This window comes from Erithacus rubecula (genome assembly GCF_903797595.1).
Source record: "Erithacus rubecula genome assembly, chromosome: 11".
NCBI classification, from domain to species: Eukaryota; Metazoa; Chordata; class Aves; order Passeriformes; family Muscicapidae; genus Erithacus; species Erithacus rubecula.
Window position 1 is genome coordinate 2,326,121 of NC_136663.1, and position 14,229 is coordinate 2,340,349.

Sequence of the window (14,229 nt, forward strand, 5' to 3'; positions counted from 1 at the left end):
TTCTCTTCAGCTGAGAATCACAAGAGTTCCAATGAATTTCCAAGAGTTCCAAAGAGTTAAGCTCAGAAAAAAAAATATTGGGAATGAAGAATTTTATGGTTCTCAGTGAGGATTTTGTGGTGAGATGCACAGCAGGACTGTGTCAAACCTCTGGGTGTTATTATTTTAAAATAGAAAGTCAAACCACGAGGAAAGTTTAAAAATCCCATCCCAGCACAAGCAGGATGTTTAATTCTGTTGGAAACTTCCCCACTGCTCAGAGTGATGGTTTTTAATGGGATTTCCTGGCTGGATCCAGGGAATGTGGGGTGGGACAGACCCCAAGGGAACAACCCCTGGAGTGGCTGAGTGAGTTTGAAGCTGGAATTTCTCAGCCTGGGTGATTTCCTCAGGAATTCTTGTCCTGGGGACTCACTAAAACTTTCTCCTGGGGCTGAAACATGGGACTCTCAATGCTGAAAAACAGGAATTAAGTCCCCAAATTAATAAGGAAAAATAATTTTTTTGAGGTTTTTGAAACAGATGAAAAAAACCCAATACTAAGGTTCCCCAAATAAATAAGGAAAAATTGTTTTTCTTTGCCAACTCCATTATCATTTCACAGTGAAATCTCAATAAATTCACCCCATAATTGCATTAACCCACCTGTGAAATGTTGGTTATTGAGTTTTGTACCCCAAAATTTAAAAGCAAAGAACAATCCTTCAAATGAAAGTAAAGCACAGTCACTGGAGATTGACACTTCCTCCTGCAGCAGCTTATTCCCATCAAATTTAATTGTAAATATGTTTTCCCAGCCTCTTAATACACTCTTGGGATAAAAAGAGATTTTAACATGAATTATTATTATTATGGCAAACACACAACAACAACAACATTTCTTTCAGTGAAAGAAACAGAGACCAACTTCATTAATTAACCTTTAAATTTCAGGTTTAATTTCACAACTTCAGGTTAAAACTCAACAAACATAAATCTGGCTGAAGTCATACAACCCCCCCCCAACTTCAAATTATTTTTTCAAGTATCTGAATATTTTATAGACCAACAGTTTGAAACATTATTTCATGCTAAATCAGTCATCTGAAAACATTTGCTTCTATTTTATCTGGCCTTAAATTCTTCTCCATAATAAAAGTTTGTATGGTTGTAATTAAAATTAAAATGGAAGTTAAACATAGGCAAAATAATGGCTTCAAATCCACTTCAGTGCATCTTTTTTTTACAAAATTCATCAGATATCAAGTCAGACAGGAATTCTACTCTGAAAAAAGAGTTTTCCACTGCAGTTCTCAGCTTTGAAAGATGAATTTATCCTAAAGTGCCATTGCTGGAACTGCTCTGTACAAAATACCTGGCTGTGAACTGACTGTACTGGTGTGGCTGGAAGGGAAAAAGCATTCAAGGTGACAAAAAAAGCCCTTTGAAAATGGAAAAACTCGTTATAAAACCAGGAGAAAATGCAGTGGAGTGGCTGGTGCTGGTTCCATTTCAGCTCCATTGCACGGTGTAGTTCTGGCCCAGTTTCAGCTGGAGGCTGGTGATTGTCAGGAGCTGGGAATAAAACACAAAATGCACATTTAGTAACTAAAGATTCCCAGGGTTTCCTGTGTTCCTTGGGAGAAACTGCCTTCTGGTTTTAAATTGCAAGAATTGATCCCTTTTTTTTTTTTTTTTTTTCCCTAAGTTTGTGTTTGTATCACTCCAAAGAGTTTCACCAGCATTTCACCAGATTTGGGAGTCTGACCATGGCTCTGATCCCTTCCTCCATCCACAGGATCTTTTAGAGCAAAATTTAGTTTCCAAAATAAAGGAATTTTTAAAAGGCAGCAAAATTTGGGAGTCTGACCATGGCTCTGATCCCTTCCTCCATCCACAGGATCTTTTAGAGCAAAATTTAGTTTCAAAAATAAAGGAATTTTTAAAGGGCAGCAAAATTTGGAATACAATTCAACAGTGGATATGAATTTTTTTTCCCATCAAAAAATCAACAGCAGAATCTCAGAATGCTCAGAGATGTTTTTCTCCTCTCACACCTCCAAGATTGCTCTTAGGGAACAAAAAGTGGCATTAAATACCAGATTTTAAATTAAAGAATCATTACCTGATGATGCCTGTGGCATCTTTCTGAAGTATGGTATAGTTAAAATATGGTAAATATATAAAATACTGTAAATACACTAATATATTTTTAATATACTAAATATATGGATACTTCATATATGGTAAATATACAAATATTTAAAATATGCCAATATAAAATTTTTAAATATATTAAATATTTATTTTAAACGTGGTAAATCTACACATATTTAAAATATGATAAATATCTACATATTTCAAATATTCTAAAAACAGAATTATTTTAAATACTGTATCACAGCTGAATCACCACAGGTTTAAGAGCACAAATATGGTGGGAAACCTTTGTCTTTTTGGTTTTTTTTAACTCTCCAAGCAGCATCTCACCTTCTTGTTAGGGTCATATTGTGGGATGGGGTTTGGTTGGACTGTTTGCCCATTCTCTTTCACTGTCACCTGAGTGTACCCAGTGGGCACCCCCAGGACTTTGATTTCAGTAAACATCAGGTTGTTTGGGTCGCTGTAATTCTGGTGAGTAGTTGTGATCTCCAAAACAGTCTGAAAGGAAGAGGGAAAGACAAATATCAGAGATTGGGGTTGGACTGCTGCAAATCCAGAGCTGTGGCTGCCCCTGGATCCCTGGGCAGGGCTGGGAGCACCTGGGCATGTGTCCCTGCCATGGAATGAGATCATTTTTAATAATTTTTAATTATATTTAACCCAAACCATTCTGTAATTCTCTGAAATCCACGTGAGCTTTTCATTTGCTCTCTTCAGCTTGTTTTTTTTTTCCTAATACCAGTGTGTTGCTATTTATTTTTCAAATGCTGAAAGCTTTTCTCCACTTTTTATCCTGGGCTCTGCTGTGCCACTCAGTTGCTTGATGTGAGGATTGAAGCAACAATTCTCAGCCCCTGGTGCTGTCAGAGCTGCTCCAGGCTCTTCTCCTCCTGCTTTTTGCCCTCCCAGAACATCTCCTGCCTCCCCATCCCCCCTCTGCACTCACAGCCCCCCTCTCATTCTGGTTTTAAGTAGATTTTTGGATTTCTTTAGGATGTTCCCCCACAAATGTGCTGTGGCATAATTCCATGTATTCAGTGCTCCCAGGGTGAGTGTTTCTCATTGTTGGTTGATTCAAGACCTCTTTAATTAGGCTTTTCCTTACTCGGTTTTTGTAAGAGCAGGGAAAGGTGCTTTTATTTTATAATCTCCTTACAACTGCAAATATTGAGAGTTAGCAAAACAAACTCCCTTCCTTAGCAATTAACACCCTTTTATTTGACAAAGACAGAATTAAATGAGAAGAAAGAACAGTGTGGATAAAATTAGAAGACATTGTGGCACACTGGAAAATAATGAAATAAGAAAGTGTGTTTTCACCTACAATAGAAAGAGCTTTTCTTTTAAGCCAAAAGTCCCTATAATTAAAGACTAATTTATTTCCATATATTCCACTGGTTATGGTAAGAAGTGAAATCTGACTATTGTACTTAACAATACTCTTCAGATTCACTCCTAAATTCATTCTTAACACAGTTTAATCACATTCTGGGTGACCTAATAATCTGTGAGCACAATTTAATGTAAGGTTGGGATATGTAGATAAATTAAAACACCTAAATACAAAAAAAAAAAAAAAATCACCTGAAGTAACTATTAAATAAATATGAGCTAATGTGATTACCTGATTAGCAGTAAATGATGTCAGCAGGTAAACACCATCTTCATATGCATCTGTTAAAAAAAAAAAAGAATGAAATTGAATAAAATGTCTTTGCTATCCACCTTATACAACACATTATCAAAATTTCTGCTCAAGGGTTGTGTCTATGGACAACTTACAAATATAAGAGATGTATTTATATGTAAATAAAGAGAAGTACCAGGGTAGTGCACTCTGGGTGGGGAGGAGAAATGCCAGCTCCGTGTCTCTTGTCTGCAGACAATTTACATTTAGCCATGTTCGAGGGGATTAGTGAAAGTTTTCACAGGATGTCTGCTCATGGTTCCCACAGGTTTGAGGAGGAATCTTTGTTACCTGCCTTGCCTCTGGCCCAGGGCAGGATTTCATGTATACAATGCATTAATTCTATAAATCACAGCTTGGTGTGCCTTCCATCAGGAAGAATTGTGTTTAGTAGTGTTGGTGTGCAGGTTTAATTTCAGTTTTGCTTGTGAAGGTGAGTTCAGATCTGTCCCCCAGAAATGGGGTGGCTTTGGCACAATTCCACCTCGGACACCCCAGAGTTTGTTCCTTCTCTCCTCAGTTCACATCCTTGGGTTCGGTTTTGGCTGCTTGAATTTGGGCTTTGAATATTTTGGGATGGAGCCTCACTTGGCAATATCCAACCATTCTGACAGCAAAAGATAAGAGGTTTTGAGGAAGGGGGGAAGCCCTGGACGTACCAATGCGAACCCCATCATCCCAGTACAGGTGTCCCTCTGCCATCAGAGCATCATCCAGGGCCACCGTCAGGCCCATCGGGTTTTTTCGGCTGTGGAAAACACAATTTTCTCTCAATTCCCTCAGCTAATCACATTCCACATCCCCCAGATTGTAATTCCTTCACAGAAAAGTTGTGTACCTCCCAAGTGAATAGTCGTCTTCCCATCCCATATTACTAAAGACCCCAAAAAAACACTGAAAAGCCAAATTAAATTTAAAATTTTCACTTCTTCCTACCTGTAGACAGTTGTGTTAGCAGGTCTTTGCCAAGGCAGGATGTATCCACCTCGGATGTGCAGGTTGATGTGGTCCAAAGGAGCTGATAAATTTTGGAATTGTCCCCTAAAGCCAGTGTCTGTGTCCTATGTACAAAAAAAAATATGGATTTTTACAGGGTTTTCCTTCAGAATGAAATGCAAATATTTCTCTAGACAGGTTAATTAGGAGTTGTTATTGCAGGAATAACTATTAATTAAGAGAAGCTCTTAATTTTAGCTCCATGAAAGCCTGGCCTGATGGGTGATGGCAGCAGAACCAAAGGGGCCAAGAGGGTGAAACACAAACCTGTGATGGATGAAGGGAGTTGTGATCCTGCTCTTCCTAGTTCCAAATCTTTTATTATTTTCCAGGCTAAATTATGCAGCTAGACCTGTTTTTTTTTCTCTCTTTATTAGAGCATTCCATTGAAAAAACCTTCTGTGTATCATTTGAGGGTTACAAAAAATGAAAAGAAGTCTAAATTAAAGGTATTACTTCACCTTTTCATTTATTATAACTCTGCTCATGTTATTATTCATTATTAGAAAGGAATCGAGGATTTTTATTATTTCTTTAATCAGCTGAGTAGATTTTATGTTTCTAAGAAATTATATTAAATGCAAATGAGGCAGGAGAATGTTCCCACCTCCCTGTCTGTAAAAAGGCAGAAAACACAAGTTTTAAAATACAATTTTTTAGGATGACTTACTGTGTGGTAATCATACCATCTGGCATTGGGGAAATAAGCCCTCACAATCCGATCACTCTGCAATTAAACACACAAATTTCAGGCACCTCGAGTCAAAAAATGAAGTTTATTTAAACTGACTTTAGCAATAAATGCTTCAAAGCTCACCTGTTTCAACACAGGGCTGATGAGCAGGGCAGGACCCCAGAGGAACTGCTCGTCGATATCCCACGTTACTCTGTCTTCCACAAACCTGGCAGGATGAGAACCAGAGCTGAACTCTCCCAAAAAGTTCCTTCTTGAAGACCCTGCTGTCACTAATTTCACCCACTCCATCTAGTCTCTATTTCCTCGTTATTGCTGTTAATTATTCACAGATCAATTAATGGTTGCGCAAAAACCCTGATTTGACGCTCGTTAGAGAAATGCATGTTGCTGCTTAGCTTTAGGGCATTTTGTCCTTTGCTTTTGCTTTTCAGTACATTGGGACAGCAAAACTCTGAAGGTCTTATGTTTAATATTTACAATAATAAAATTTTGGACAGACTTTTTAATTTGAGCCACTGCTTTATGAATTTCTTTGAAAAAAGCAAATCACGACTTGCAAAAAACTTGTTTTCCCCTGGCCAAGACTTGTTTCTTAAAATTTATTTTATTGAATGGGGAAATGCTTCAACAAAGAGTGAACTCTGTTGTTAAGGGAGGAGGTTTTTTTTAGCTGGAGAAGTTTTATTTGGGAATTCTTGGTGGGGAGAGCAGGGAATTGCACTTACTCGTGGAGAAGGGGGCGAACCACGGTGCTGCCGTGGGCGTGGGCATCATGCAGCAAGGTGTAGAGATAAGGTAACAGGGTGTATCTGATGTTCAGCACATTCCTGGAAATGCTATGAAAAGTTGAATTCCAGAAAGCAGGATCTTGCCTCTGAAAGAGAAGAGAGTGTTGTTAGAGAAGCTGGGTTGGACTGCCTGAGAAAGGTAAAAACACAAAATCAACATAGCGAAACAAACCAAGGAAATTTCTGCTCTGAAGCAGAGCATCTTCATTTATTTATTCTTCAACTCAGGGGTAAGTGAAAACTTGTGACTGACAGCCCCAGGAGTGGAACTATAATGAGGAAAGCTGATAAAAACCCAGGGGAACACAGTAAAACTGTTGAATGCAGTGTCCCCAAGGTGTGGCACATCCAGGGTCCATCACCATCAGCCTCTGCTCCCAGACTCTGCAGGAGCCCGAGGTGCCCAGGACTGGTGGCAGGAGAGCCTCAAATCTTTATTAAATGGATGGAACAATACCTTGGCAAATTGGGTGAGACTGGGAGCACCATGATAACCCTGAATCTGCATTTTGGAGGCTTTCACAGCCTGTGGAAGGTGTGTGCTGGGAGATAAAGCAGCTGCCTTTGAAAAGGAGACTTTAATCCATTAGATATTTGCCATCTAAATAGCTCCACTCTGCTAGACCTGAAGCTTTCCCTGCCACAGAAGTGCTGTTTGCCTCTTTTAAATTTTCCCAGTTATCTTGTTTTACAGCTTTCTCCACTCCAGTCCTTAGCCTACATTTAGGCAATTATTTCCCTTTCCTTTTAGCAGAAATACAATATCTGATGGTGACAAACGTGCAGAGCACAGAAATTCCTGAGTCTCACTCCAGCATCTTATTACACTGGCTCATTTTCTCATTTGTTGTATAATTATGGGCAATTAGGGCTGAGAGCACCGAGGTCAGTTCTGTTTCTTGAAGTGTCTTTGCCACAAAATCTCCATTTCAGCCCTGCTGCAGCTCATTGAAATCCAAATGGCACAGAGAGGAAAATATGTCGAGTTTGATTCAGTGAAAGCAAAGTTAAAACTTGCTTCCTTCAAGTGTCCAAATCTCAGAGCACAGAGCTCTGTGGGCACAAAATCTCACAGGTAATGGGGAGGCTCACAGCAGAGCCAGTATAGAAATAATGACGATTTTCATTTGCTAAAGAGCCAAAAGCTTTCTTTTCTTTTCCATTTTACTTGGAATGTACTTTGAGTTTTTTTTTATTTTGAGCCAGGGCAATTGTGCCTTGCTCTGGCTGGTTTTGCCTATGTGTTGCAAAGACTTAGCTGCTAAGAACTATTAAAAAAATTGCAACTCACCACTGTTCCTTTCCCATTGTGATTCCTTGAAAATGGGTAAAATGCACCCAGCTGCATCCAGCGGGCACACATCTCATACTCTGCATCTTGCAAGAAGCCACAGATATCAGCTCCTGTCTGAAATTTTCAGAATAACCCAAATGAAAAACTGTATTATCGTGTACATCATCACGGTAATTAAATATAAGTTAATAACTCATTAGCTTACATAAGATACTCCAAAGAGACTGAACTCCATCATGCCTGAAAAGAGAAATAAATTGGAATTACTGTCTGGAATTTTTTTACATTATGGTTACATAGACAATGTTTGTTATACTACTGAATCAGAAGAGAAAAAAACAAATACAAGCCCCGTGGTTTTTCTAATGTGACATGTTTTCTGCTACAGAAGGGGATGGGATGTGGGTGGACAAGAACAAAGAAAAAATTGAGTGGCAGGACACAGGGCATGGAAGGATTTGTTCCTAAAGGAGTTCCCAGCACCTGGTACAGAAGGAAATAAGAAGAAAAAAGAAGAATTGACCCCAAATTCTGACTGCTGAACCAGTTTTTTCAGCTAAAAATCACAGGAATAGAAAAAGCAGGAGGTGGAAGAGAAGCAAAGCCAGGTTGGACAATGCTTGGAGGAACCTGGGTGGAGGGGCTTGACAGCCTGTAAACCAGACTGAGTACAAGAAACAGCAATTGTTGAATTCCAAATGTATCCATAGCAAGGCAGAAGACATGGCCATTAGCATGGAAACTGATTTTAAAAGATACATGAAGGATTTTTGTAGCTAGACTATGTGACTATGCAAACATGTGTGTGTCTTATTAACTTTTGCAAAATTTTTGCCAAGTATCTTGAGGCTAATTGCTTTGCACTAATGGGTATAACAACTTATTGTGATGTAGTCAATGACTTAGGATCATGCTTTATCAAGAGTATATAAACTGGAGAATGACGGAATAAAGATTCGCCGTTGTTACTCTGGTCAAGTGCTCCCAACCCAAGCCATCCCATAATTTGACGGTCCCAGGAGTGCAAACCCTGTGCCTGGCACCTACCAATAATGGATTTGTGCAGCTGGTTCCAGGCTGCAGTGTTGTCCCCCAGCCAGTGCCCTGCCCATCTGCCGCTGCTGGGGTAGGTGGAGCGGGTGATGACGATGCCGCGCTCCTTGGTGGCAGCCTGCAGAGCCCTGCGTTGGGGACAGGCACAGAAACAGTCACAGGGGAAGTACTGCACCTGGATTTATTGCAAAAGAGCCTCTGCAAAGAAATCTATGGGTTTGTATTGTCACAGTGAAGGGCTGCATCATATACGTCCAATTGTGCTTTTTATGGCAGTTCAATGTGATCCAGGCACAATACCAGCAAAGCAGCTGCAAAGAAAGCTGGCAAACAATGAGGGATTAAAAAGGAGTTTTGCAGCTCAAGCTAACTCAGGAACATAGCAAAACTTTCCTAAGCCCATTTTCTAAGGGGTCCACAATGTGTGTGAGGGTATGTCATTCCTTAATTAAAGTACCCAAAACCAGTTGGAAATAATTAAACAAAAATCAAAGCAAAAGGCTCACAAGAATGAATCTTTGGACCTCTCAGGATAAGTTTAGTTGACTAAAGGGGCTGAAATAATAATAATAATAATAATAATAATAATAATAATAATAATAATAGTACTAAAAAAAGTCAGGGATTTTGTAGTCCCTTCCAAAAGGCCAAGGTGACAGGATATCAATATGAATATTAGTCAGAAATCACCCTGATTAAATCCCACTGCTCTCCAATGAGAGCCCCATAATTGCCTAAACTGCTGCTTCAATAAGACACTATTTCCTTATTTTTCTATGGGATTTGCAGCTTTAGTGACACCACAATTACAGCAAAGACACACTAGTCACTTCAATTACTGCAGCAATTAAACCACACTAATGTGCCACAATTATTTCCTCCAAGACAAACAGTAACTTTTCTAGGATCCCTGATTCCTGTGTAAGATTCCATGCAGTATTTCCAGCCTCTGTTTGGTTTTCCTTTGTCAGTAATGCTTTGGAAGTGGCAGCTCAAAGTGGCAGCTCAAATTTCAGAAGTGCAGACAGTGAATGTCACGTGTAGAACTGCTCAGGACCTGAGTGTGCTGGAGGCTCAGGCCTGCAGCTCCATAGCTCTATCCATGAAAAACAATTATTCAGGTCACAAAGGCTTAATTTACCTCCAAACAGTTCCTGTATTCACTAATAAGGGCTCTGGCTATGCAGAAACCTCATTACAAAAGAACAGCATCAAGGCAATATCCTAAAGTTTCTGTGTCTAATGGATGGAGAACTAAAATGACACCAGGTTACATAAAATGTTGATGTTCACTTTTCAGTTACAGCCTTTTGTGTGTTTTGTGTGCAAATAATCTTTCTGTTTGGATGGTTTAGTATCAAAATAAATTATTGCATTTCTTCAGTTTCACAAGTACCCCTTCAGTTACTGCCAAAAAATAAATTTGATACTGAAATATATGTGTATATATATTTTGTAGATAACATTTGCTCTAAATTTCCAGTGTGAGAATATCTGTGTGAGCTGTGAGATTTATTGCAGTGATTTCTGTTGCAGTGCCTCCCAAAAGAGAGGAGAATATTTCAGTTCGTGCTTAAAACACAGAAATGATGGTGATACTCCTTTTCCTATCAAATTCTTGTCTGCTCCATTGGGTTTGCACTGAAAGGTTTTGGCAGGGGTGGCTTCAGTGAGAAACTTGTGAAGCTTCCTCCTTTCTGATAGAGCCCAGAGGAGCCTGCCCCTGGCTGAGCCCACCAGCAGCACTGAGTGACTTGGGGATAACAGGAATAAGAAAGGGAAAATGTAAATCCAACAGCAGCTGGAGTTGGAGGGAGGGGTGAGGAAGGTGGGAGCAGCAGCCCTGCAGAGCCCCAGGTCAGTGCAGGGGGGTCAGGAGATGCTCCAGGCTCTGGGAATGGGGTTTCTCTGCAGCACAGGGAGCAGAGATCCACCTGCAGCCCCCAGAGGAGCCCCCAGCTGAGACTTGGGGGAACTAAGATTTGGGTTTAATTGTCATTATCCTCTCTGATTTCATTGTAAATTAAACTGATCTCCACAACTGAGCTGTTTTGCCCGTGGCAGTAATTGGTGAGTGGTCTCTCCCTGTCCTCATCTCAATCCATGAATCTTCCTTTGTACTTTCTCTCCTCTTCCCAGCTGAGGAGGGGAGAGTTGGAGGGGCTGTGATGGCACATGGAGCTCAGCCAGGGCCCAACCCACCACATTGTGTGATGCCCAGATCCCATCAGGCTGGGCTGGCAGCACAGGGATCAGCCATTCCCTCCTGCCCTGTCACAATCTCACCTGCCTTGACTCCACTGCCAATGGAGCCCCCTCTCACAAATGCAAACAGCCCTGGTATTTTCTCTCTTTATGGCAATATCAAAGTTGCCAAGGGCTTTAGGGTCGTTCAGCCCTGTCCAGGAAATCTGCTCCTTGCTCACTGCTGAATTGTAAATGAGGAGCCCAGCTCTGTTATCATCAGATCGGGCGTTATCTGAAGCAGCCTGGGGACAATTCAGAGGGACAGATAATGGCATTGGCCTTGGAACTGGGAAAAGAAATGCTTCTAAGCAAAGCTTTGCACTCACACTTTGCATTTTAAAAGTTACCATTCCCCCTTTTCACTTCATTTTAAATAGAGAACATAATGCAGTTCTTCTGAAATTCATATGATTGAAAAACTCTCTTCATTTTCCCTCACTGAATGTGGAGTGTGAGGAAAACCAGAGTAAGCCAGGCAAGCCCAGCAACACCCAGAAACAAGAAGTGAGTGATGTTTTAATGGCAGTAATTATGTGCAGAAGGGATTTATTGCTGTGGAACCATGGAAGCACAGGCTCAGCTCAGCCCTGCACAGACCCTCCCTCACTTTCTGCAGCTCTGCTCCCACCACCCTTCCTGCACCACAGGAGATCCCTGACTGGAATAACTCCAGCAGCTGCCCAGCCCTTGGAGCATCCAACTCCTCTTGGAGCTGGATTGAAAAAAACAGATTGGTCAGAGTGAAGAGAAAGATCACTCAAGCATCTCAAATTAACCAGTGGAAGTTTTGGCCCTAGGAGTGTAAACATGGAATATCCATTTGGAATGCATTTTGGAGGCAGCATGGAATGTGCAAAGCACTTACTCCAGGGTCATTTTGGTTTGGGACCATCCATAAAGGTTGTGGACGTCGTAGTGTCTGACTGGGGTCCCATCTGCAAGGTACTGTTGGGCTTCCATGCATGGAGCTTTGTAGGCTAATCCTTCTGACCTATCTGCCAATTCTTGTGGAAAGGGAAGAAATATTTATTATTCATAATAAGCATGTATTAATCACTTGAGTTACTTTTTTTTTTCTTAATTTTCATAATCTGTTAGGCATTCAGTCTCTTTATACTGTCACTTATTTATTTATAATAATAAAAATAACATTTCCAAATTAGAATATTTCCAATATTCCTATGCAGGTATCTGTGAAGGTTTTAATAGTTCAGTTACAGATGCTTTTACTACAGAGGCTCAAAGAATAAACAGAGTATATCAGAAAATATCTCAAATATTTTTAAATGCTGTCACACTAACCACATAAACAGAAAAAATGGGTGTGGTGGGGGTATGATCTGTGTCTGAATATTAATTTCCTGGAAATTCCTGAGAAACTGCTCATGAAACCTGAATATAACAGTAAGCAGTGAGAGTATGCTAATAAACCATTAATAAATAATTCCTAATTAGTACTACATTACACCAGTACTTCAGGAAAGCTGAGCTAAGAAAGCGAAGCATTTCAAGCATTTAACTGCTCACATAAATGGTAATGAGAGGAGACACATGGATATTTTCTAAATATTTAATTAATTGCATTATTCATCTGAGAAAACTGCAAAACAGAGAGCTCAATTCTCTGCTGTGCCTCAAGCAAGGCACTTAGACACAAAATAGGGATCAAAATCCATATGCAGCAAGGAGTTGGAAAGAACTTTATTTTTACAAAGTGCTGCACAGCTTCTGGAATATCTGGACTTGCAGTGTGTCCATAATCTCAGGAATAAAGGGCCATGTTCAGTGAGGAGCTGTGGGTTTATAAACCCATCTTTGTTTTGGCTTTTATACCCCATATACCAGATAAGAATTTATGTAGGAACCAGAAAAACCTGAAACTGTTTTAAGGAGGGATCAGACTTACGAGGCATGTAGGGGGGATTATTTAGGAGGTCGTTCTTACAGCCACCCATGGCACCATTTACAAAAGATGCTGGTTCATTCATGTCCTAAAAACAGAGCAAAAAAAACCCTTAGGTTGCTACAGAACACCACAAATTCTGAATTACACACAAGCAGTGTTGCAGGGTTCCTCAGGAGCCCCGGCAGCTGCATTCTCAGTTGAACATCCCATGTTCCTCCATAAAGGGACTGACAAAAAGGCAGGAAAAGGATTTTCCATGAGGATGAAAAAGGGGGGATGGCTTTGAGCTGAGGGAAGGCAAGATTGGATGGGATTTTGGGAAGGAATTTTTCCCTGGGAGGGTGGGGAGGTCCTGGCACAGGGTGCCCAGAGAAGCTGTGGCTGCCCCTGGATCCCTGCAAGTGTCCAAGGCCAGGCTGGACATTGGGACTTGGAGCAACCTGGGATAGTGGAAAATGTCCTTGCCTATGGCAGAGGATGGGAATAAAAGATTAAGATCTCTTCCAACCCAGACTATTTTGTTATTCAGCAATTCTTTGTTTCAAGGGAACAACCTCCAAGATCATCAAGTCCAACATTTCCTTGATGGGAATTTAACATGGGATACTTCTGCCAGAACAGTGCAGCTACTGGGAATTAGCAGAGTGTCAGAAAGAGAAAAACAGGCTAGAAATCAGATGCATTTCCACACTTACAATCCACAGGCCATCAAACTTGAGGCTTTTTGAGGCATTGGGATTGTTGTAGACCTCCAGGATTTCATTCTTCCACCACTCCGCTGTGGAATTGCGGAAGAAGTCTGGGAAAGCACAATGTGCTCCAAATTTCTGTAAAAAGGGAAGGAAAACAGACAGATAAGGGGATTGAAGGTATTCAATAGTTAAAATTCTGGAATTTAAAATAAATAAAAAAAAAATTGCTTGTTCACTTAAGTTTTTTGCTTTTAGGAAGGTTTAACTAGTTTCTGAAACATTCCTGCCATGAGATTTATCAGTGAGTTTGATGCTATTTAATTGATTCATGTCTATATTTGAGTCCAGAAGCAAACCATGGCAGTATTTACCTCTACTAGTTCATCAAAAGGCAGTGACTCATCAACTTCAACATTGGGAAGAAATGGCCAGACCTAATAGGACAAAGAATATTTAAAATAATCAAACTTCAGTAAATACAAACTGAGCATCAACAACACCCAGGTTTAAATACTCAGCCCTGGACAGTACCTTGTTATACAAAATTTCGTTGCTATTAGGCCATTTTATGAAGACATCATTTTCCACACCTCTGGAGAAGGCAGGATAATTGGTTTCATTCCCAGAAATGGCTGGATCCTACAGTTAGAAACACTTTTATTCTTATGCTCAAAACTCACAATGAATGTATTTTCTATTTTGCCATGCTATATGGAAATTTAAAAGC

The 14,229-nt window shown here is 40.2% G+C and overlaps 1 protein-coding gene across 1 annotated transcript in view; it reads right to left on the reverse strand.

Moving 5' to 3' along the window:
* Nucleotides 1-927: 927 nt before the first annotated feature.
* SI (sucrase-isomaltase) overlaps nucleotides 928-14,229 on the reverse strand; it is a 42,713-nt gene continuing 29,411 nt past the window's right edge. Inside the window, exons 33-48 of the mRNA XM_079315309.1 lie at nucleotides 14,034-14,141; nucleotides 13,874-13,936; nucleotides 13,506-13,637; nucleotides 12,811-12,895; nucleotides 11,770-11,908; nucleotides 8,652-8,785; nucleotides 7,810-7,844; nucleotides 7,602-7,718; nucleotides 6,248-6,396; nucleotides 5,643-5,727; nucleotides 5,496-5,552; nucleotides 4,766-4,890; nucleotides 4,489-4,577; nucleotides 3,767-3,816; nucleotides 2,470-2,640; nucleotides 928-1,554 (exon numbers count right to left, since the gene is read on the reverse strand). Of these exons, the coding sequence (XP_079171435.1) occupies nucleotides 1,492-1,554; nucleotides 2,470-2,640; nucleotides 3,767-3,816; nucleotides 4,489-4,577; nucleotides 4,766-4,890; nucleotides 5,496-5,552; nucleotides 5,643-5,727; nucleotides 6,248-6,396; nucleotides 7,602-7,718; nucleotides 7,810-7,844; nucleotides 8,652-8,785; nucleotides 11,770-11,908; nucleotides 12,811-12,895; nucleotides 13,506-13,637; nucleotides 13,874-13,936; nucleotides 14,034-14,141 (1,602 nt within the window). The 3' untranslated portion in view covers nucleotides 928-1,491. The remainder of the gene's footprint in view (nucleotides 1,555-2,469; nucleotides 2,641-3,766; nucleotides 3,817-4,488; nucleotides 4,578-4,765; nucleotides 4,891-5,495; nucleotides 5,553-5,642; nucleotides 5,728-6,247; nucleotides 6,397-7,601; nucleotides 7,719-7,809; nucleotides 7,845-8,651; nucleotides 8,786-11,769; nucleotides 11,909-12,810; nucleotides 12,896-13,505; nucleotides 13,638-13,873; nucleotides 13,937-14,033; nucleotides 14,142-14,229) is intronic.